General features: G+C 39.5%; 1 protein-coding gene across 2 annotated transcripts in view; it reads left to right on the top strand.

Annotated features, from left to right (window-relative positions):
- The window catches only part of VAPB (VAMP associated protein B and C), a 58,699-nt gene extending 38,331 nt beyond the window's left edge, over window positions 1-20,368 (top strand). Inside the window, exons 3-7 of one of the 2 annotated variants that reach the window (XR_012154658.1) lie at window positions 3,483-3,586; window positions 7,358-7,438; window positions 9,251-9,424; window positions 11,082-11,150; window positions 12,067-12,133. Coding sequence is in view for 1 of the 2 variants with exons in the window: in XM_073309241.1 (XP_073165342.1) it covers window positions 3,483-3,586; window positions 7,358-7,438; window positions 9,251-9,424; window positions 12,067-12,225 (518 nt within the window). In the remaining variant the exon portion in view is untranslated. Of the gene's footprint in view, window positions 1-3,482; window positions 3,587-7,357; window positions 7,439-9,250; window positions 9,425-11,081; window positions 11,151-12,066 lie in introns of both variants that reach the window. The other variant, XM_073309241.1, reaches the window with a different exon arrangement.
- The last annotated feature ends 4,435 nt before the right edge of the window (window positions 20,369-24,803 follow it).

Raw genomic sequence — 24,803 nt, 5'->3', positions numbered from 1 at the left:
CTGCGGCCTTTATGATTTCCCCCTCCATTCCCACAGAACACTCGAGCCAGATGAGGAGAAGAAAGAGGACTCAGGATTACATATTCAGTAAGATCCTTCAAGCCAATACTGCATCGGCCTGTGAGCACAGGCCCCGTGCTATGAACATGGCAGCCAGCTTGGAGAAGGAAAGAATAGAGAGGAGAGAGGCCCAGGAATCCCAGCAGGAAAAGGGGAGGGAGATGCATCAGGGCTCTTCAGACAGCAAACAGATGCTGTAGATTTTGTTGAACCTGCAGGTCCACCAATCCTGGGCTCGCTTCCCTCTGCAGCCCCTTGAGAACTTAGTATCGGGACCTCCCTACACCGCTCTCACAGCGTTCCACGTGGCATATGGGGGTTGCTGCACTACTCTTACCGCTCAACAGTGGGGAACATTAAAGACATTCACAGCTTCACATATACTGACCTGTGAAAGCTACAGTTGGTGTATATGTAGCTGAAATGGACATGAATGTTTAGTTTTTAATGTATTTGTTTTTAAATTGCATTTTTTGCACTTATTTGTTATAGAATAAAATTTTATTTGGAACATAATTCATCTTTATTAGTTCATAATGGATGCTGCTGAGTGCTCAGCCGTTCTGAAAGCAGTCAGTTTCCTGTTATTTCACAGTGACACAATTCATAGGATCAGTCACAAACAAAATTACTAGATGCATTGACTGTTATATTCCTACATATATAGCAATCACTACACAATTCCTACCAGGCCACACAAGAGCAGGGCCAGATAGAGCATACAACACCACCACACATTACTCTGGCTCACTGTTAACATGGTTTTCCAAAAACTCCCTGAGCCATGTAGCTCCATGTTGAGCTCTTCTAATAGCCCTTGTGTCTGGCTGTTCAGATTCAGCAGACAGCTGCTCTGCCTGTTCCCTCTATCCCGGCAGAAACTTTCCCTTTTTACAGGACACAGCAGGCAGTTATAGGCATTGGGATACTTTTCTCACTGAGGTCTGATCTTGTGAGTAGGTAACACCAGCAATCCTTCAGATGACTAAAAGCACATTCAACTGTTGTTCTGCACCTGCTGAGCCAGTAGTCAAATTGTTTCTTGGTGCTGTCAAGGTGGCCAGTGTACGGCTTCATGAGCCAGGGAGCAAGGGGTAAACTGGGTCTCCCCCAGGATCACTACTGGCATTCTAACATTAACAATGGTAATCTGCCTGTCAGAAAGTCCGTGCTTGTAGCTTTCTGAACAGTCCTATGTTCTTAAATATGTGAGTGTCATGCACCTTCGCAGACCAGCCCCATTGATGTCAGTGAAAGAATCCCCGGTGATCCTCCAATGCTTGTATAACCACAGAAAAGTAGCCCTTTCTGTTATATACTCAGTGGTAAGGTGGTCTGGTGCCAAAACAGGGATATGAGTGCCATCTGTTGCTCCACCAGAGTTTAGGAACCCCATTGCTGTAAAGCCATCCCCTTTGTCCTACACATTGCTGAGAGTCGCAGTCCTGCGTAGCAGAAGGCAATTAATGGCCTGCATGCTTGCATGACAGTGACCCCCACAGTGGATTTCCTGGTTCCAAATTGATTTCTGACTGACTGGTAGCAATCTGGCATTGCAAGTTTCCAGAGTCGGATTGCCACTCACTTCTCCAGTGTCAGTTCAGCTCTCATTTTGTTGTGTCTGCGCTGGAGGACTGGGGCAGGCTCAGCGCACAGATCCAGGAATGTGGTCCTGTGCATCTGAAAGTTCTGCAGTCACTGCTCATCATCCCAAACATGCATTACAATGCGATTCCGCTAGTCGGTGCTTGTTTCTGGGGCCAGAAGGCGTGCTCTCCAATCAGCTGCTGCATGAATACCACCAGCAACCTTGAATTGGTTCTTGCCATGTCCCACAGCAATCTGTCCTCCAAGGAATCGTTATGTTCCCCACTCATTCAGTTCTTGCAGCTCTGCAAATACTGCAGGATTGGGTGCCCTGTGCTTGCAACGCTCATGACAGCTTGTGCAGGCTCTGCACTTCTGTCAGAGATGGCAAACAGCAAGGAGGGGCATGCGGGTTTGTGGGATTTTGAAAAAAGGCATGAAAATTATGGGATACAGATACTATTATTGGATGGAGACAGTTGAAAACTGGGAAGTTGACCCCATGCATCCCTGCCTGACTTGTTTCTGCCCCATCATGCATTGCCAAAACTTCCCAAGTCAGTGCACTGGACGGTGGCAAGTTGCACAGTGGCCTACCTATGGTAGCAACACTCTGCATCAACACAAACACTCCTAGTGAGTATGCACATTGCCAACACAAGGACCCACGTATGCATGCTCACAAGCAATGTACTAACTGTGGTGGCTGTTTGCTGATGTAACTTGAGTTAACGTATGTTTGTAGTGTAGACATAGCCTTGTTCTTGTCATTGGCCCCTCAGCCCTTTGAAAGACACACCCTACAGTGGTGGGTGCTGTTGCAAGAGCCTAGAGATATGACGTACCATAAATTAAAAGAGTGGAGCGCTTAATGTGATGAGTATTCTGCTTTCACGTTGCTCCTAGGTTCGTGGAGCCATGACGCCTGAAAAATAGTTTGGGCACCTATTGCCTTACTTCCTGGGAGCTGATTATAAAAGATTAAGAACAAAGGGCTTTTTTATATGTGCACAAAGAAATGTATCTTAAGTCATAGCTGCAGCTGGGAAAACATCTGTCATAAATCTTAATTAGCAAGGCAGAATGTGTGCACTGAATTACTCAAGCAGATTAAAATTTTAATGCAAGGGGGAGGATGGGACATTTCAAAGTAGATATGGTCCTCATTCTCCACAGTCAATTCTCAAATACATTATATTAATTTCAGCATTATAATGTCATTCTCACTGCACTTATTACAAAGTTGATTAAGCCTTTCTGTAGTTTTAAGGAAGATTGTGCTACAAATTACAACAAATTAAAATTGTATGTAACATTTTCAATGTGAAAAATCTCTGCTGTAAAATAGCACCCTGAGACTTCTAAGCATTCCAAAGAGAACTTGCATCTTTAAACTTTAATCTCAATCTCTAAAACATCCTTATGTCTTTGTGTGGCTCTGTGCAGTTTTCTTTCAGACCCATCAGCAATACTGTGTATGAGTAATCAGAATGCACAGTAGTTACTGTATTTTAGATGCCCTTTTCCACATCTTTCCCCATCCCATATATAAAACTTACATTCTCCTGCTGTGTACAAGTTACTATCCTTTCTTCTGGGGTTTTGTACAGAAAGTTGCTGATTCTTAAATCTAAATTTTTGTTTGAAGAGTCTGAACTTTCACAAATTGATTTAAATTTTGAATTCAGAATCTCAGCCAGATCTATGCAATGTGTTTCGGCATAAGGGCATGCAACTTAGAATCCAGTTTAACCTTGCATATTTCTTATCAAGACACCATATAGTCATGGGGAATCATTAGTGATTCTAATGTAACTTTTTTTTTTTTCTTGCAGTGATGCTACAACCTTTCGATTACGACCCTAACGAGAAAAGTAAACACAAGTTTATGGTACAATCTATGTTTGCTCCAGCTGATACTTCAGATATGGAAGCAGTAGTAAGTATTGAAATTAATTTATAGAGACAGTGTCATTTATTTGTATAATTTTATAAAGAGAGAACATCTTAAAGAGGAACACAATCAGATTTTTCTAGCACTGCTTGTAGATTGACTTAATGAACTTCATGGTTTTCCTGATAACTCCAAAGGGCGATGGCATCTACTCTCACCCCCAAGTTTCTGGTACCAGAAGTCTCAGCATTGCAGAATTGGATAGCTGCACTATGGGGAGAGTTGCCTTTACCATCTGTTTCTGAGGGCTGCTTTGTCAGTGTTAGGACACCAGGCTGGGTCCAAATTTTAAAAAGGGCTACAAGGCTAATGGTCTGATTTTTGTTTTGCTTTTCCTGTGCTCTGTGAAACATTTTCCCTCAATCTGGAGTCTCTCAATCCTCCTGAATGTACAGTAGGACTTTCGTAGACCAGCCTCCGCCTTTCCAGTGGGAACCAGGATCTTTTCTAGTATTGTAGAGTTTTCTTTATCCTTTCCCTTGTTTATTTGCCCATATGTGGTCCTTACCCCCAGAGATCTTACAGTACAGCATTAAATGGGCTATAAATGAGGAACACAGAGGTAGGTAGAGGCTGGGGTGAGGAAGGACAAAAGATATAGCAATAAGCTTGTTGGCTACTTTAAGCAAGCAGCACTGACAGTTAAACACTCACCGGTATTCTTGTTTCTCCACTGATGGCACTTCCTGTTGAACCATTCTCCATCCTTACTTTTATTACTTTACTAAACATTTGACACAGGTGAAAACACTAAAAGTAGCCTTTGTACTTTTTGTTGAAAACATTTCCTTGTACAAACTCCTAGCTATTTAACATCATTTTTGTGCAATGTACTTTTTCACTATCCACCTGCTTTTAAACTCTTGGACACTTAAATTTAGCTTATATTTCATACAAACTCACCTAAGAAAAATGCATCTGAAGCGACAGCAGATTTAAACTAATCCCACTCATGACCGCAAGTCTCTCCCTTTCTTTAAGAAAAGAGGGATTTTTGTAAATGTCTCCTGAGTTGAGCCTTCTTTTAAAAAAAAAAAAAAAAAAAAGACATAGTAAACTGTTAAAAATAAAAAAACCCCAAAAGGTACTTACTGATTCTCTTTGCATGCAATGGTGGTTTTTGATAAGCTAAATGAGAGCATGCTAATTGTAATAGGCTTTTTGTAGTGGTTCCATTGAAGAGAATTACTCCCTTTAATATATTTGAGAAACTCTCTTTTCCCGTCCTTTGTTTCTATGAGGGTATGGTGACTTTGCTGTGCAGACAGGCTAGCCCTTTTGCCAAGTAGAAATCACATAGTAGAACAGAACAAATTTGTGCACAGTTCTATGAAGATAACTAGGTTGGTCTTATTCTTTATTAGACTGGCCAGAAAACCGTACAAATGACTTACTGTCACATAATCTTACTCTTGTCTGCAATGTTAACTCTCTTGGATGGTTTCACAGGCTCTGAACCTTTAGGAACTCCAGAACTCACCTTTCCAAAGGAAGTTATTGAAGCCCCTTGGTTTAGCCCATTTTAGAAAGAGGCTAGATGAAACAATAGCCACTACCTGGTTAGAAACATTCCTGCATTGGCAGAGATTTACCAATCAATCAAATAGAGATTGAAAGAAGAGCTAAGTTTGATTTTTATGCACTACTTTATGTCCTCAGAAATGTATCTCCACACCATGGAGCCTATAGGGGTGTTTAAATTTTCCAGAGCTCTCTAGGCCAACGTAACTTTTTCTTCCTGCAGTACTCACTCAGTCCTTCAGTATGTTTCCACAATACAGATATCTTCCTATTCTGGATAAACAGATGTGACAGATTTCAAGAGTCCTCTAAAGCTTTCAACACTTCATAGCCAGCCAACAAGCTCAAAAGAGAATCCTGATTTCAGCAACAGAAAAGTGAAAGAACAGTTCAGCTATTTACCTGGGTCAAATCCTTAATCAGACTGTATGAGGGTGAGCCACAATCTGCAGAGTGTTGAGATGTGCTGATTATCTAAAATATCTCACTAACAAAAATACATTCAGGGAGAAGAGAAGTGTATGAACACTCCACACACACAATTGTGGACCTTTCTAGCTAGAAAGCATTCCTGTGAGCCAGCCACTTCAGTTATGGGTTATTGTTTATATCCGGCAAAAACTTCTGATTTGTAACACTGAACATAAATGTTGCAGAAGTGTATTGTTAGTCTGCTTAGATGGTATAACTCCTCCTTTGGGGATAAGGGCTGTAACACTTATGCAGCACTGAGTACACTGGACTTCAGCAGGTAACTAACAACTACATATGAACATCAGTGGTTTGAGCATTGGCCTACTAAACCCAGGGTTGTGAGTTCAGTCCTTGAGGTGGGCCTGGCCCTTGAGGTGGGGATTGGTCCTGCTTTGAGCAGGGGTTTGGACTAGATGACCTCCTGAGGTCCCTTCCGACCCTGATATTCTATATGTGACTGAGTTCATTTACCAGAGCGGCGGTGTCTCTTGCTGGCTGTCTCGGGGATTAGTTCTCAACCCACGTGCCCTCTCCTGGTGCCTTCTCTGCCTGTAGACCTGTCTCAGCCCGGGAACCACAGCATCCTTTTCATGACTCTACCTTCCAGCCATGTCACTATCTGTGTTTTTTCCCCCCTTCCTGGGAGGGGAAGAATCTCCCAGTTCTATAGTGCAGTCATTTCCCCAGTGGCAAGTGTGGGGGACCCGGGCCCAAGCACTACTCTGGGTTCTGACCCATGGATCCTGTGGGATAGCACCGTCCTGCTGCCTCTCCTTAACTTCTCTGCCAGAGCTGCTTCAATTCTCTGGGCCACTTCCCTGGGGCTCCAGCACCTTCTTCGCCCTCTTCTCAGGGCTTCCAGCCAGGAGCTACCTCTTTGCTTCCCCCGTCCCTGCCAGCAACTGCTCTGTATAATGTGCTACTTTCCTGCAGCCAGCTAGGAACACAGTCCTCTCTCCTCAGGCTCCCTGCAGCAGCTGACTGCCTGTGCCCTGCAGCTCCTTTTATGTAAGCCTGCTGGGCCCTGATTGGCTGCTCCATGCAGCCTCTCAACAATTGGCTGCTCCCTGCACAGCCTCCCTAGGTTGCTTTTAACTCCTTCCTTTCCGGTGTGGGGTGAACACCCCCATCACATGAAATTGAATTTACCAATTAACGATGGAAAACCGGTTCTTATTTTAATACCTAATGGACACAGTTCTAGAAGGGATTTGAACACCCCATTTGAAATAAACTAGAAAACAAATCACTGATATTGTTAAGATTGTTGTTCAGACCGTACATTTATAAGAATGCTAACATTCATGAATTTGATTTAGTTTTGTTTTTAGTAACTTCACCTTTCTTTTGAGCTTCTCCTTGCATCTCATGTACTTGATCTAGACTGTAGATATCCCTGAGAAGCGTTTGTGCATCTGACCCCCTAGAGCAAATTAGTTTTACAGGTAGTTTTCATTTTTTTACAAATTCTCAATATAAATGTCTGAATGCCACGAATTCTTACAGCACATCTAGAGAGTCAGATTTTGTACCTTCCTATCCCTTACAGGATAGTTTTAACAAGTATACCTTAAGAATTATATGCTTGGCGGAGTGGAAGTAAAACACTTGTTGTTATTGTTGAAAGCCTTGATCTGATAAACACCCAGTACTTTTAAACCAAGCATTTTTTCCTGAACCAGGCAGCGCAACAAGGAATTGAATTACATTACCTTTTCCATAAGCCTTATTGTGACCGGATTATAATTTTTAAATTTTTAGTGGAAAGAAGCAAAGCCAGAAGAACTCATGGATTCTAAACTTAGATGTGTGTTTGAGCTACCAGCAGAAAATGATAAACCTGTGAGTATTTTCAATAATGTGGTGGGCGATTTAACTTAATACCACAGCTAGAACATATAAAAATGCATGTTCATACAGACCAACCCTATAACATCCCCTTTAGGGGGAAAAAAACACACTAATTAGAATATCCATGCTACTTAATCCAGCTGGAGCTTAATTTGCACAACAGAAGTGCAGCAAAACTACTGCAATTATTTCTCAGTGAATTTGGGGTTTGTCTTTGTTCCTTAATGAAAGATGGCATTAAAAAAAAATTCAGCCTCGTTGAAAGGTGCTGTTTGATATCACAGAAGTCCTCTGTTTATCCCCAGAGCAAATACAACACAAGCGTCAGCAGAACAAGCTTCCACTTGTTGCCTTTCCAGTTTACCACCTTCCTGATCTGATGGGGTTTCCTGAGAGTGAAACGGTGTTTTAAAAGTAGAAGGCTAGCAAGGGGTCAAGTACCAAGATAGCAACTGTGGCCTGGGATTCCTGCTGGTTAGGAGCTGAGCTGTGGTGTTTCTTGTTGGGGCAGAGAAGATACTGATTAATTCATGATGGAAATAAGTGTCCTCAAATGCAGAATTGATTAATTAAGATCTGCCTATTAATGTGTATCTAGTGCATTCACCCTCATGTATAGGAAGCACAAGAGCAGACTGCATTCAAGCTAGTGCAAATACAATTATGTATTTGTAACAAGCCCTACAAGCCCAAGAAGCCTTCTGTGATCTTTTATACCTCTTTCTATGCATCTGTGGACCAGACTTGTAATACTGTGCATCTGCAAACCCCACATTGTGCACATTCACTCTGGGATTTATATTCACATGTGTCAGGCCAATGCACTTTTGTATGCACACTCTTTGGGAGGTGGGGGAAATATGGACCTGTATCTATGTGAAACTTGCAACCTCATATGTCTGAACATAACTCCTGAAGTTGCAGTTTTGGTTTTTCTTTAAAAATTCATTAGGACAAAAATAGACCGTAAGTAGCAACAAGATCCTATTCTTTATTCTTATAACCTTTATTCCTTGTCACAAGGCTTTTACCAGTACTTGTGCTTTTCACAAGGGCTTGGCTCTATGTGCCTAAGTACAGAATATGCAAGAAGTTCAAAGGGAAGGGTTTGGGAAGAAATCCCTGAGCTCCTTCTGTCCAGGCTCGTATTTGGAATGGCGAATAGGGAATTGTTTCTCCACATACATCCTTACTACAAATGAGTGTTTAAAATATCAACTCCTGTTCTCTAAACTAGTTTGAAGGGTGGCTCCCCCTTCTCTACCCTCCTATACTTCTGTAGTATAGAAGTGGTGGCCAGCTGAGGGCAGTGAGGGTGTTCAGATGTACTGCAAGGTCAAGAGGTGGCTTCCTGGCAATGGGCCAGGTGCAGCTTGGGCAAAGATACTGTCTCAGCATGTATAGGAAGCAACTATTTGCCATTCTGTGCTCTCCATGCTTCCCTCCTGCTCAGACTCATGGTGGCACTAATGCCCCCAAACAGTTTCTGTTAGTGTATTGGGGCAGTGGGGGAGGGAGAGCAAACAGCAAATCAAAACGTGTGTCCCCCAACCCCTGTCCCGTCATTGAGAGGCAGAGTCCTGGTCTAGGAATCTCCCTGTCTGTGATTTGCTGCTGCTCTGACTTTTGCCCTAAACCAGAAAGTGGAAATAAAGGCTGCAAAAAGAAAGTTTAAGATTTTTTTTTTTTAAGATAGGCACAGTTCAGGAATGCAGAGTAGTTATCTAATAGTCCTCTCAATATAAGGTGTGGTTTTTTCTTTTTTTAATAATCACCCTAAGATCACTGTCCTTTTTTTGACAGCATGATGTAGAAATAAATAAAATTCTATCCACAACTGCAAAGACAGAATCCTCTGTAATGTCTAAATCAATAAGTTCTTCCTTGGATGACACTGAAGTTAAGAAAGTAATGGAAGAATATAAGAGGCTTCAAGTAGAAGTTCAGAGGTTACGGGAGGAGAATAAACAGTTTAAGGTAAAGATTTTTCTTTTGAGTTCTGCCCATTTGAGTTTGAAGCCCTCTTTGTGGGTGGGAGTGGTTGGCATGGGCCATGGTACTTAAGCATTAGTTACACATGTAAGGAAAACACACATTCTTATCTGCAGATTTAGTTTTTGCCATCAAAATGAAGTGCATAAATCCATGCACTCTTGGGGCATGGGCTGAAGTCTGAAGCATACAGCCTGGCAAAGCGAAATGACAGTGACCCAAAATGATTCATTCTCTCCTCCCCTCTTTGTTGTTTTGTAGAATGAATTTAGGGCAGAATTTTCAAAAGCAGTCAGCATTGGGCAAAGTCTGCTCCCATCTACATCAGTTGGGAGTTTGACCACTGAGTTCAGCAGGGGCAGAGTCAGGCCAATACTGAGCACTTTTGGAAATCCCACTCATAATGTCCAAAGCTATTAAAATGCATACTCTAAACTGTTAGCCAGAGTGCAAGAGGACCATTGGTTCGTGCCTTAACCAGCCCAGCAGTATGAAAGCTCAGTATATAAGAACCACTTGTCACTGTTTTGAAGTACTCTTTTTAAATCCGTTTTTAATTGCTCTCTAGATCTAGGCCTAGAAGTAGCTATAAAGCTGAAAATAGTAATATGGGACACAGTCACATTGAAAGAGATTGTATGTTCATCCTTCTTTTAGTAGTGGTTTAAGTGTGAAATAAATCTTTACCATTTAAAAATCTGTTTTGTTTTTCCTCCATTTTTATGTCTCTTAAAGCATGCTAGATGCTGGCTTAGTTTCTCATTATGTCCTCACTTTGCTGGTGTCTCGCAAGATGATTGTCTGAAATGCCATATGATTTTCAAAAATCTTTCTTAAATACGTTTCTCATGGCACTTAAGTTTAAGTGTGCTTCTTATTATGGAGTTTTCATACTGTTGTGCTGAGCCTTTCTTTTAAGTTATTACAATTATAAGGGGAAAGCTCGTTCTGATTTTTTGCTTTCACCAAAGACCCATGAAGAATAACTTAAAAGATTGAAGCCAAAATTGGAGGATACTGTGCAGTGTGGCACGACAGAGTTACATGGATCAGAACTTGGTTTGTTCATTTTTTTTCCTTTGTGGATCTGGACTGTCCACATGTAGCAGTAAAGCAATATTCTTCAGTACAGCATATTGAAGGCTCACAGCATAAATGGTCTCTGCAAATATTTGCTAAAGTGTTCTGTTAAAATCTTGTAGAGATTGAAACCTTAGTACATATTCTCAGTCCTTGTGTCCACCAGCCTTCATGATAGTTTTCTCTCTCCATTTTCTTTTTTTAAGGTGAACGTAGATCCATATTGTCAATTACAGGACTCTAGTATTAGGCCTGCCTTCAGAAAATCCCTTCATAAATGTCTGTTTTTGCAGCAGTACAGCAACAGTTATTGGTACCTCAGTATAACAGATTAGACTATGTACCAGATCTTCCAACATAGATACACAACTGTTTGCAGAGCAGCTCCTACTTAGCCTAATTGTGCATGCAAATTGGGTGTCTAACTTGTCTGAGAATCTGGCCTTCAGCGCCTAAGACATGAACTATAAAACCTCTTAACTGTCTGTGACCTGCTTCATTTGGCAAATATTAAGTGGTATAAAGACTCTAGTGTTTTGTTGTTGTTGTTTTTAAAACACAGCTGTAATGAGCAGTGCTGTAGACTGAACATCCTGTTGGAATGAGCAATTGCAAAAAACACAAGTCAAAAGTAAGGAAGTGTCCAACTTGCCCTGTGAATTTTTGAAGTTTTAGTAATTTTATTACAATTTTAAAAAAAAATTCCTTTTGGAAGAATAGCTTAATTTTATTTGCCCAAACTTGAGTCTGTTACTTCCATGTTGCAACTATTTGACATGCCTTTTTTAATTCCATGATTAGTGTTAGGCTGTAGTTGAATGTCTCTAACACCAGCCCTCTGATACTTGAATGGTATGGGCACAAAGGGCTCACTTTATCCACCCCTGAATACAGTCGTTCTGACGTGGTTCACGGCCTGCAGCACTACTACGCAACTGTTTAGGTCAGGAAGTAATGAATACTGTATCCAATTAAAATTAAAGCTCCTCCATCAGCAGTTGTAATATAGGTATCTCATCCAATCACTAACCTGACTCTTCTTCAATCGAGAGCACTGATAGGATTGAAGGACAACGTGTGCCAGTAATTCTCAGTAGTGTCAGTGAGATGTCATTTAATATTAGCATGGAAATACTTAGCTCAAGTACCTGAGAAAAATTGCTACTTTATAATTCAAGGTTATTCCATTGGTGATTGGCATCTTCATAAGTGCAAGATAGTGTTCAAATTTGCAAATTTGCACAGCTTACTTGTGTGCATAGTACTGAAAATCAGGCCCTCGAAGTTGCTGTCCCCCTGTCCATATTTATTTATTTATTTGTGGGACACTTCTTGAATAAATTTTTTTTGTTTTTTTATCCTCATTCAAATGAACTGGTAGGACTAGAATGGAGACGAGTTGTCATACTTCTGCATCAAAATTGTGTGCCTTTCCAAAGAAACTCACCTAATAGGCTTAGTTAACAATAGGGTCTTGGGGTGTGGTGGTTTTTTTTAAATACAGCTTTTTTTTGGTCAAAACTAATCATTAGGGTTCCTTCCTGTAGGAAGAAGATGGTCTGCGGATGAGAAGGGCTCCCCAGACAAACAACCCAATATCTGCATCTGCAACTGTTGTCAAGGAGGAAGGGCTCAGCACTAGACTACTTGCTCTGGTGGTTTTGTTCTTTATTGTTGGTGTAATTATAGGGAAAATAGCCTTGTAAAGGCAGCATGCTGAGGATTGTAAATTGGCTTGATGGTTCTGCCATATCATTGGATCAAATTTATTCATAACAATGTTTTAAAAAAATTAATGTATGACATCTCACAGGTCTTGCCTTTAAATTACCCCTGCACAACTATAACATAACGTAATCTTCTTGAAAGTTTAAAATGTACAATGAGTGAATGAATGATAAAGAATGTTCTTTATTAAGTGATGAGGAAAAAATCATGAGTTAACACTACAATGGCATACTGTCAATGTCACTTTAAACACTTAGCCCTTGGTACATGTTGCTGTCCCCCTGTCCATTTTAAAAAAAACAAACAAACAAAAAACAAATTATTCTTCCACTGCTGGAGCTGGCCCTTTTGGATGTTTGGAGCTGGGTTAGGCAGGAGGGGTTGATAACTTCTGTAAAATATGTTGATCCACCATTCTGCTCACAAAGTTAACAGTTTGTTAGTGTCTTCAACTCCGTGCAAATTAACAATTCATTGGCACTTACAGTTCTTTTCAGCTTCTCACTATTCATTTATGTGGCAGCGCTGAATGTGCTAGGCATCATTAAGAGGCATATATTGACTGGTATGACACTCATTTCGAATAAAGGTCAATGCCTTGTTCTCTGAAAGGGACCAAGCTATATTGCTGTTGGTTCATTTAGTTGAATTGAAATGTTATTCAGAGATGTTTAATGCATATTTAACTTATTTAATGTATTTCATCTCATGTTTCCTTATTGTCACATATTGACTAATCCTATGGTATAAAAAGGCACCTGTTCTAAAACCAGTGGATAGAACTAAAAAATTACTGCTGTAGTGATGCAAGATTTTTCTGCCCCCTCATGTTTTGGGCACTATGTAATTGTTAAAGTTTTGATCACTTAAACATTGGGGAAACAGCAGTCAGGAAACTGTTTTTGTATGTAAATAAATAGTCTATCTAGCAAAAAAATTAGTAGTAAACTAGTTCTATGCCGTAAAAAGACCAATCCTGTTTGACTATGTAGCATCTTAAAAAAAAAAAAAAAAAAAAAAAAAAAAATAAAGCCCAGACATTAAAGTTCATTTCGTTACTTTTGTCAAAGTCAATTAATTTTTTTTAAAGGGCCTGCAGTTAGTCACTTTGAAGCTTATGTACGGCATCAGGAAATTGCTAGCCTTATCTCAACAGTGTTTCCTCCAGCCGCATTTTAGTCTCCAGAACCAGTCTCCAGAGAAGCACATTTGATGGAATACTGATGTTTAGAATAACCACATTGTCAGTCTGTTTATTTACTAGGTATCCTCTGCTGTTTTTCAGTCTTCAGTGATTGGAGTCAGTAAGCCTGAGAATTTATACAAAGTGACACTCTAAGGCAGTAATATTAGTAACGGTAATAATACTATTAATAGTAATGTTACTATAAGGCAGTAATAATACTAACTATAAGGCATGTATATTCACTATATTCAAGCATGATCTGTAGATGACACATTCTTTTCAGTCAGCTACCCATATAATCTTTCTTGGATTCCAATTTCAGAAGCCATCAGATTAAGATGTGCAATAGATTGAAGCTTATTCGCACACCTTTGAATCCTGAAGCACTTAAAAAATAGAAAGGGAAGCCATCTTTTTGTTATTCCTAAATAAGGCTGGCCGGGGAGGGCTTGGGTTGGTAGACTTTTGCTGCTGTCTACTTTTCCACCCTTGCCATAATAATCAAAATGCTAATGAACTTTTACTTATCTATCAAATGGTTGCCTCTGCCCTACTTTGTGCAGATGAGCAGAATTTTCCGGTGCTATCCTTGCAGGTCAAGTAAAATCCCAACTTGTCCTCTGGGTATGTACGTGTTTCTGTGGACTTTTTGTAGAACTGCCGACAAACAGGAAGTGGTGCATCTTCAGACAGAATATGAAGATAAACCAGAGTCAAGTCTGTTCAATATGGTAGGGCTAAAGCAATTATAGTCTCCACTTTTTGCATGAGTGCAAGATGGGTTGGATACAGTGCAGAGGGAGAAGGTAGGTAGTAGTGAGATCAGCAAGGTAGGAGGGGGCATGATTATACAAGGATTTAAACGGCTACAGCTTTGCTCTTTAGGGGACCAGCAACTAATGGAAGCCTTCTGAAACTCTTCCACTTCTGTTAACCAAAATGACTGACCAACACAGGAAGCATTCTGAAAGGGAGAGTTGTCTTTTAAAAGACTGGGATAAATATGATGTCTGAAGAATTCACTTTCATGGCTTTGTAGGATGTATCAGGAAGAACCTGGACTAAAGAGAGACTGAACGCAAATGTTTTGGGTGGCTGTGGCCATTGGAGCATTGTGGCTGTTTTAAAAGCAGAGGCAGCCTTACAAGTGCAATTTTAAACACAAGCCAGCATTGCAGGGTAATGATGGAGCATAAGCATTGATGTTGTTCTGTTTTATGGAGGAGGGTGGGGAAGAGTTGTGGTTTTTGTGTTTTGGACTTTTTTTGCTGGTCCGTTGAGCAACTGTCATGCACTTTATCCATCGGAATTGACTTTGCTGGCACAAATGATTTATGGCTAGAGAAGAAAGCCAGAAGAGTTTGTTGGTGTCCTCAGGCCATAGCTTGTTTAATGGCCATGCCTCCGAATGTCTCTGAAAACTTAGGTTTCAGAGTAACAGCCGTGTTAGTCTGTATCTTTCTGAAAACTTAAAACATTTTAAATAATTTGAGTAAATTTGCTTCTATTACTTTTTGTGTTGCCGTAGTACATAGGGGACCCCAAACAAAGATTACCCTCTCCCCTTGTTCTAAGCACTATACAAAGACACTCCCTACCTTGAGGAGTTTACAATCTAAGTAGGTAGCTATTGATACATCAGTACTGGCTGCTATGATCAGACAGGTGATTTCCATGGTACTACCTGAGCCACAGTATCACTATGTTCTGTAAGTGCCTCAAATAACTCAAGTTACTATTAAAACTTAGAATTTTAACGAAACTCTGAAGTCTCTCATATCCTGCCTGACAGCAGCCTAACAAACGAGAGCCTGGAAGTGATTGGTGTAGCCCCCAGGTCCTCCAAAAAATCAATCCAAGCAAAGGATAGCCAGTGTCAATTGAATTCTTCTTATCTGCCTGTTGAACAGAAAGCTACTGTTTTCCCACCTGTTTGAGACAGAAAACTCTCAAAATTTCAAAAAGACTGGTATTCTTCTGCAAATGCAGTATCCCCTTTTTCCACCCTCTTTGAAGAAGACACTCTTTATACACCTGTATTTACTGGTATGACTCTGATAGAGCTGTCTTTCAGGTAAGAGACTTTCCCATTATGGAAATATGTTCTTAAACTGCTTGGACATGTATGAGAGCTTCATAAACTTCTTTGCCATCTGAAGAAATGCTTCATCAGACTTGTAAAAAGTGAAGTATTCTGATGTCTAGGAGCTATATAAAAATATAGGGGACAGCAGGAAAGGACATGGAAGACTAAGGATGCAATGGAAAGACTCTGAAGAGAAGTTTGAAGAGGACTCGAACTGCAAGACCTATGAACCCATTCCATGAACTTGAAAGAGTGGCAAATAATTGTGGGCAGCTCTGACCCTTTGTAAATGAGAAAAGGAGTCGAAGTGAAAGAATGCGTAACTTATATAACTATGCAAAGCATGCAGTTTATAAATCATGTTCATAGTGTATATACCTATAATTTCACACCCATGATGTAACACACAGGTGTAAGCAAACTACTGCTTAATCTCTGTGTGATTGTGGAATCCACAATCTAAAAATTAACCATCCAACTATTCTTGGTTTTAAAATAATCCCTTAGAATGCCCCACTCCCATGGAGGTTTTGCTATTAATTTCAGTGGAAGCAGGAAAGGCCTCTAATCAGAATTTTCACTTTGTAGACTTGGGAATCTTTCCCCTTTAGACACAAGTTTTAAATTTACTTGCAAGGAAACTAACATCTTTTTCCATGAAGTCTGTGGAATGCAAATAAATCAAAGGAACTTTTTCCTATTTTCACACAGAGGCCCATGTTTTCAAATGAGGGGATTCCATGCATAAATGATCAGAATTGTCCCTTTGCGTTGGCAGTCCCCTAATTTACATGCAGAACTATAGCAATTGCATGTGCAGGTTAAGCACCAAATTTGTGTGCATGTTTTCACATGTGGAATTATTTTTAATTGATGGCCTGAGTCATTAGAGAACAAGGTACTGCTCAGTACATAACAGTGACAGGGATTGGTATACCGTAATGTAGTTCCCTAAAACCATGAAATTTTAAGTAAGATGCCCGATAGTAGTATTCAGTGTTAATTCTTTCTCCTGAAGTGCTGCCAGTGGAGTACAATTTGAAATCCATTCTGCAAATTGTTAGTGTTTCTCCTCCCCAGTACACTATAAAGGGATTATATCTTCTGCGCACGTACACATGAATTCTTATAAAAATCTTGCCTTGGCAGCTAACATGTATATACAGTTGTACATGTTTGCATCTGCATACCTTAACAATGGCATTTTACAATCTTAAAATGTTTAATATTGCAATTCTTAATACAAGAAAGCCAAGGGAATTCAGAATTGTGGCTTGAATTCTATAGTTATCACTCTTCTCTTTAGGAAATATGTTAATGTCCTTTTGTCCCTCTTAACTGGAGATCATTCCTAATTCTTAGGCACAATAGACCAATTTAAAGACAGTGTTTTCAGACTTCAAAGCTACTCATTTTGCTTATTGTAGCATCATGAAACTTGTCCTGAGGACTGCTGTTTGTATTCGCTATATGTATGCACTCTATTTGATTTTTGAAGACTATATAAAACATCCTGAACTTCCATGTTTTGTGGTGGCTCTGCTAACAGCAATGCCAGTTCACAGCAGCAGTTTAGAATCATGGAGTTAGACAGCTGGTTTTCCATTCTAATTCAACCCAAGTTTGCAGCTGTTGTTGAAAATCTGTGGTGGCCAGTTTGAGAGAGAAGTGGTAAATTGTGTTCATTTTCAGGTGAAGTGTGTAAGGACTGCACTCCAGAAAACGTGAAGGGGAGACTTCAACTGATGCAGGTGTACAATTATACATTAAAATAACTGATTAGATGCGTTTCTGTATGCAATTTTTGAGTTGTGTGCACAATTCCAGTACAAATAAGGCAGGCCTGAAGCAGCTGAGCTTTAAAGTATTGAATAGCTGTATGCCATTAAGAAACATTATTAGACTTCTACACTGAGAATAGGTCCCTTAATTTTTAAACTCTGGCAGCCATAAGCAGAAAGCGCACACAGCAATGTGGAGTATAAATTTCACTTTCAGATACAAGTGCTGGATCGTGCACAGTGAGAAATGCATCCCAGTCTACCATCATGCGGTGCCGGGGAGTACTGGGTTACAGCAATTCCTCGGTTTTGGTTTTTTTTAATTTTAAATTGACCCATTTTAAGATATGCCCTTTTATTTTGTTACAGAAGTACTATTATAAAGAGCCTCTACTGTGATTTGTGTAGGAGATGAGTCCAGCACTGCATTTGGAAGCTGTTGTGACTTATTGTGCAATAGCATAATTATATGTGCTTCTCTAAAAATGTAATTTACGCATAAAAAAATGTTCATAGAAATCCATCAGGCACTTCATAGGAACAAGTGACTTTCACAGCATGCTGTGACTGATTGTTCATGTAGCTTGAAACATAGTCATGCTAAAGATTGACTTGGTTAAAAGATGACAATGGAATACAACACTAGCATAAATAATCTCCTGCTGCTAAATAGAGGGCTTTGAGAGACAGATGCTTTGACCGTGTCCAATTAAGATTACTTTGTATTATACCCACAGATTGATGTATATTTAATCACTTGTTCTAAGGGATGTTGGTATTGAAGTGACAGTGTTCATTGTACCATTACTGACTTGTGTTTTGATTAGCTGTAAAGAACAAAATAACTGTGCTTCAGCCACCCAGAGTAGCTTAACCATAAAAGAGCTGTTTTATGAATAGGCTGATTTTATTATTGGGTGAAGCTAAGGGTTCTAGTACCTCGAAGTAACAGCCACCCAGGAACCTATTACACCTGATACAAACCATTTCCCCATTGCTGTAGTCATTCATTTGAAGACTAACTGCAATTATTGTGCATAGATCATTAACTCCACCATACTCTGCCATTTACTATGATCTCGCTTCCTGTATAAACTACCTGCAAATGTTCCCTGGAAAAATAAATTTTGTTGTAGATCTGTTGTGCCCCCAGTCCTGACCAAAGCTTACACTGAAGCCTCTGTTTTGCAATAAACTTATCAAATGTAATCCTGAACCCAGGAATGCAAAACAGGCTGTTTTCCTTTTAAACAAATTATGCTTTTTCATCTTGTATCGTGTCATCTACTGTTAGACCCCCAAATAGGAAAATGAAGGAGGTGAAAAGGAATTTTTTTAATGAATTACAGCTACATACCCGGAGCAGATGTGCATCTGGTATCTCTGTTTACGCTCTAAGTCAACACCACAATTCATTCTTATTTGTGGGGTTAAATTTCTTGACTGTATGGTCCTACAACTTTCATCCTTGGCTATGAAAACTCAAGGAATGATCTAGTTATCGTAGTCTTCGCTTTAGAATTGAAAGCTATACACAAAACTACATTAAAAGAACATTAACGTTGCAAAGTCAAGCACTCCAAAGGTAGGAAATGCCAGAATTTTAGTTGCCAGGCAAGATAAGGGCTACATTGTGTACAAACATTTAGTGAGAGAGTCCCTACCCCAAAGAGCTTACAGTCTAAGTCAAAAGACTGACACATGTTGAGAGGAGAAACAGATAGATGAAGTGATTGTTCAGCAGGGGCATGAGGGAGCCAGGAATAAGAACTGAGGTCACAGCTGCAGGTTGAATTTTTTTTCAACTAAAGTTTGTTTTTTTTTGGGGGGGGGGGTCCTGAAAATGCATTTTTGGGGGTCCAGAACTATTTGCCAATACAGTTCAAATTCAACTAATAGGTTTTTGGAGGGAGGAGTGTTTCATTTTGACCAGTTTTTGTTTTGATTTTAAATTTTAAAAAAAGACATACAAAGTTGACAAGCATCCAGAATGGCCAAATCAAAATGAAAAATTGTTGTGGGTTAATTGAAACCTTTTGGTGACAGATTAAAAAAACAAAATTCAAATTTGGGTCACCTTGGTGTTTTGGTAAATTTGAAATGAATTTTTGTAATTGGTTCGATTTTAAATTCAAATAGATTTTTTTTTTCCCTTCTGATGAGCCCGTGAACTGGAAAATCTATTCGCTCATCCGCACTAAGGAGGCTGGTATGTGTTTTCCTTTCTGATAGCTGTTGAAAGTTGTCCATGCTAAAACAGGATGAGTGTTTCTTATACAGTGTGGTTGAAATCCTGCCTCCACTCATCTGAATGAGTTTCACCATTGTCTTCACCAGAGCGAGAATTTCATTCGAGAATAGTGATACTCAGACCTCAGCGGTTCAGGAGCCAAATTAATGATCAACATTACCCAAAAGAGCCAGAGTAGTGTGAATTCATTGTTTCATTTACTATTTTATTTATATAATTTATTCTCTCAGCAAAATGACTGACCAAGTATTCTACAATTGGTTAACATAGTAAACACATCCTGATTGGTTGTTAATTAAATCAGTGTTTTAATATGTGCGGCAAAGAGGCGCATTAAAGAGCCCCTTGCTGCTCCTGAGCCTCAGTCAGAGTATCACTGGTCTAGAATTATCTAACAAACTGAGTAATTGTTGTATAGCTACATGAATCCTAATGAAGGAGAATATTAGTAAAATGTTCCAAAGCTCTAAGTGACATCGAACCAACCTCCATTTTAAAAAGAAACTTGGGCATCTAGAAATCTAAATCTTATTGAAAGTCAATGGGATTAAGACCTCTAAGGGCCTGAGTCTCTTGAAAATGGGAGTTAAGGTCCTAGGTCACGTAAGCACTTCTGAAAAATGTTAACTGTATTCACTGTCTCCACCTTGAGACCTAATATAATCATTTTACAGCTTTGTTCCTTCAACTTGTTCTGTAATGTTCCAGTGAAAGCTGTGCAAACTTTTGTATCTACCCTCTCAGTATTTAAACTCAATTTTATGTGCTGTCCATATTCAATGTAAAATTTGTCTTACGAAGAAAATGCTAAAGACACCATGTGAATGGTAGTCGTTTTTGTTCACCGTGATCCAAGTTTATCTCAGAATGCCCAGGTTTGTTTACTTTAACTTTTGTTTGGTAGCTGATTTTTATTTGAGAATTGGGGGGGGGGGGGGGGGAGTGCTAAGTCTGTGCTTTAAAAAAAAAAAAAACCACATCCCAAAGCAATTTAAAAATGGAAGGCATAAAGATAGCTAGTTGACAGGAAACTACTTTTTTTAATTGGACTGGTGAGGAAGAAACATAGATCCCAGTTTAAAAACTTGTTGTCCAAGTTTCAGCCCAGACTGTGTTTTCACATACCACTGGAAAAACAGGAATTTAGAAAAGCAACTTTAATAAATATCTTCTCCTGTTAAAATAAGAAGGCATGAACAGTTTCATACTAACAGATGTTAATATAGAAAGTAACTAATAATGCATGAGGAATAAAAAATGCATGTATACCTTTTTTTTAAAAAAAAAAAGCTGAGATGTACAAAGTTTTAACATACAAAAAGTTTTTAAAAGGGGTTGATTTTTTTCAAAAACACAAAAGTCCACTCTTATGGACTTTTTCTGTGCCTAAATGCCCTTTGAAATGTCCTGACTCTCCCAAATGCTTGATTTTTTTTAAACAATTGAAAGCAGCTGTTTAAGAAGAAAGGAATCCAGTAGTTAGTTGCCATTGTTCTTTTCCATGTGAGACTGCTTTTTCTAACACTCGCAGTCTTTATTGTACCCAGTGTGTGGGGGTTCTGTTTTGGATTTCATTATGACAGCTAGAGATATTGATTAGCAAGTGCTGAATAAATTGCATTCAAGAGTCCTAAATGTTGGCTAAAGAGATCTGGTTTGTTGATCACTTTTAATAAATTTTGGAATACAAGGGATATTCCAGAAACCTGGAAGAAGGATACAGTTGTGCCAGTATTCAAAAAAGGCAGGCAAGATGACATGAGTAACTCTTGATTAATTAGCCTGACCTCTGTCCTGGGCAAAATAATGGAAAAGCTGCTACAGGAGTCAGTTAAAGAATTAAATGATAGGAATATAAATTAATGCCGGTCAACGAAGTTTTACGGAAAATAGATTTTGTCAAACAAAATAGATTTAACTCTGAGATTACAAACTTGGTAGATAAAAACTCTGTAGCTGTAATACAATTAGACTCTTGTAACATGTTAATACTGCATGACATTCTGATTTAAAAAATAAGCACTCTACAATATCAATGAAGCATATGTTAAATGGATAACTGGCTAATTGAAAGAGCTCCCAGTAGTTGGCAATGGAGAATTATCAGATGGGCGAAATTTCTAGTGGTGTTCAACAGGGACAAATACTAGACCCAAAGCTAGTTAACATTTTTATCTGTCAGCTGGAAGTAAATACAAAATTGCTGCTGCTCACAGATAAGTGACACAAAGTTTGGCAGACTGGTAAATGAGGATGAGGACAAGGCAGACATACAGAGCCCTCTGGATTGCTTGGTAGTCTGGGCTATTCAGATAAAATGTTTTTATACAGCTGTACCTACCACATGGGCAACTGTACCCTGGAAGGAAGAAACTCTGAAAAAGATGTAAGGGTTGGTAGTGATCAAGCAACTGAACATAAGCCTCCAGTGTAATGTTGTAGCACAATGGTCTAATGCAATCTTTGGATGAAGAAACAAGGAAAGAGTGAGTAGGAGTGTGGAAGTAATTTACCACCGTATATAGCATTGATGAGGTGGATGCGGAATTACCATGCACAGTTCTGTCCATATTTTTTAATAGACTTTGAAAAATGGGAGTGGGTGCAGAAGAGCCACATCTGAGGATGAGAGAAAATGCCTTAGCGTTAGCAATTTAAAGAGCGCTATCTGTTTAGCTCATCTGAAAGAAGAGAGTATATAGTGTGTAAATACTGGGGTGTTCGCTGAAAGCTGAAGCCAGACAAATTCCAAACTATGTAAGTACATAGTTGTACAAGTGAGGGTGATTAACCATTGGAACAAACTGCCAAGGAAAGTGGATTCTTCATGTCTTCAAATCAAGTCTGGATTCCTTTCTGGAGGATATACTCTAGCCACATACAAGTTATTAGGCTCAATACAGTGGTGAAATTTACTTACCTGTGATATACAGGCAGTCACATGAGATATACATTCATGTACGTACTTCATTCAAATTCAAGGCCTGATTCTGCAAGCGTCTGCTAAACAATCACTGTTGATTCGCAGTAAACTACAGAATAGTTTGGGAATGGCTTTCCAAAACTAGATCCAACACAACACAAGTTTTTTCCCTTTATGCAGAAATCTCTGTGGCTCCACCCCTCTCCCCTTCATTAAAAATGTCTTAAGGAAAACGGTTGTGAAAAGGTTCCTGCCTGGGTTTTGGTAGGGAAAGGGGTAAAGCCTCTCTCCAAACAGCCAATAAACCTCATCACTGCTGCAGGTATTGGTAACTGGATCCAGATGTTCTCTCCACAGGAATGCTGTAGAGCTTTGTTCGCAATGACTCCCTGAAGGGTGAAGTGGATAAGCCTATGGGAATAGAGTTGGAAGTGCTCCTAGTATAAACATTTCACTAATTTGTTTATGTACCAGATTCCTTTAGTGCATTTGTATGCGATGGTACCAAGTTTACTCTCGTAGCTTTGTTATGTAATTGTAGCCTTGCCACCATGCCTGAGACTGACTGTCCAGGTTTTTATACTACACCCATTGCTATAGTCTCTGAACACATCGTCAAGTGTGATTAAAAGTGTATACGGCGACAGTATTATGCAACTTGCATATGTAAATATATGTGCCTGCAACTGGTGGTATTTGCATACAAAACTCACTGATGACTTTGGGCCTGAATTTAGAACTTCCCTGTGTAGCTCAGGCTAGGACTTCATCAAAGCTCACCAGCAAAACAGTATCAGGCTTGGGTGGGAGGCCACCAAAGAAATCCCTGGCTGTTGCAGAAGGTGGCAGTTGTGGTGATGAAAGTAGCAGCCCTCTTTCCTCTAAGCCATTAGTGAATCGGTGCATCAGCATTGTGCTAGCAGATTCTGTTCTGTTCGAGGTACCAAGGAATAAAAAACTTGGACATTTGTCGTGTCTAATTGTTAACTACATCATCCTGGCTCTCCTGGATCAGTTACTTGAGTTGCAAAATTTAAGTGTTGTTGAAAAAAAGGTTTCACGTACTGAGACAAACTTAAAAAGTCTAATCCTTTAAACTACAAGAAAAAGAGCATTGTCATTATTTTGGGGATATCAAAATGACTTTCTCTTTTGATATGCTGAAGTGGTTGAGCAGACTGCAAACTTTCCATTGCACCCAAGAAAAAAGTATAGGAAATTTGATTTACAATCATTGCACTCACATGGTTCCTTTTTAAACATATGCATTTGACCTTGGATACTTGTACATAGCAGGTATCAAAACACAGTAATCTTTAAACAGAGAAAGCACTTCGGAAGATATGTACATGATACTTTCTGTGGCAGGCTGGTGATAACATGCTGAAAATCATTTGTACCACTATTAGAAGAGATGCTTGTTAAATGTGTATGAATCAATTGTTAATGTCCACAGTCCCCAAAACTTATAAAACCCATAAATTGTCTAAGGGGTTGTCTACCAGAGGCCAGCCAGAAAAAATTACCTAATGGTGTGAATTTTAAATGGATTAGTTCAGTGGTATTAAATCCTTGTGTGGATGCTGTTGTTCAGAATTAAAGTGACTTTAATGTGGTTTATCTTAATTCATTTTGGAAGTGAATTAAACTAAACATATTAAAGCCAATTTACTTCTGAATGCAGATGTTCACAGTGGAGTTCAACTAACCTACTTCAAATACACCATTAGTTAACTTGGATTAATTTTCCTGGATGGCCTTGTGTAAACAAGGCCTAAGTACAGCTTCAGTTTTGTACATACGTCACTAAAAATGTAGCTATTGCATAGTTGGTTTAAAAAATCCTTTTCAGATAAGATACATAGGGTTAGGTGAAGAGGATTTAGCTATCACAAGGTGTCTTCGAGTTAGGTGTCCTCTTAGCTACAGTAGGCTAGGGAATATAATTCCATACCTTGCTCTCCTTGTAGGCAGAAATTAGCTAGGATTTGACTGTGATGTCTGATTATAGTCTGTCTTCTGCACCCCTCAGATTAATTTACTTGACTCAAGTTTATCAGACGTTATCCTAGCACTTGTTTGGCATTTTTATGTTTGAGATCTAAGCCAGAGTTGGATTGATGACTCTTGTTAAGGGAATGCACCAGCAAACGCACAATGGATTGTGCCAAAGTGGGGGCAGAGGTAACACAGGGTCGGTATAGTGTCTTTTTGCACCTATGCTTATGTCTCCCTGGTGAGTGGTACAGTCATAAATCGGCTGGTCATGTCTCAGAACATTTGGGCTACGTGATAACACAGAGAGGTGGAACAGAGTGAACCCAATCCT

Source organism: Lepidochelys kempii, chromosome 13, assembly GCF_965140265.1.
Source record: "Lepidochelys kempii isolate rLepKem1 chromosome 13, rLepKem1.hap2, whole genome shotgun sequence".
NCBI classification, from domain to species: Eukaryota; Metazoa; Chordata; order Testudines; family Cheloniidae; genus Lepidochelys; species Lepidochelys kempii.
The sequence above is the reverse complement of the archived record's forward strand: the minus strand, read 5'-3'. Positions and strand labels throughout refer to the sequence as shown.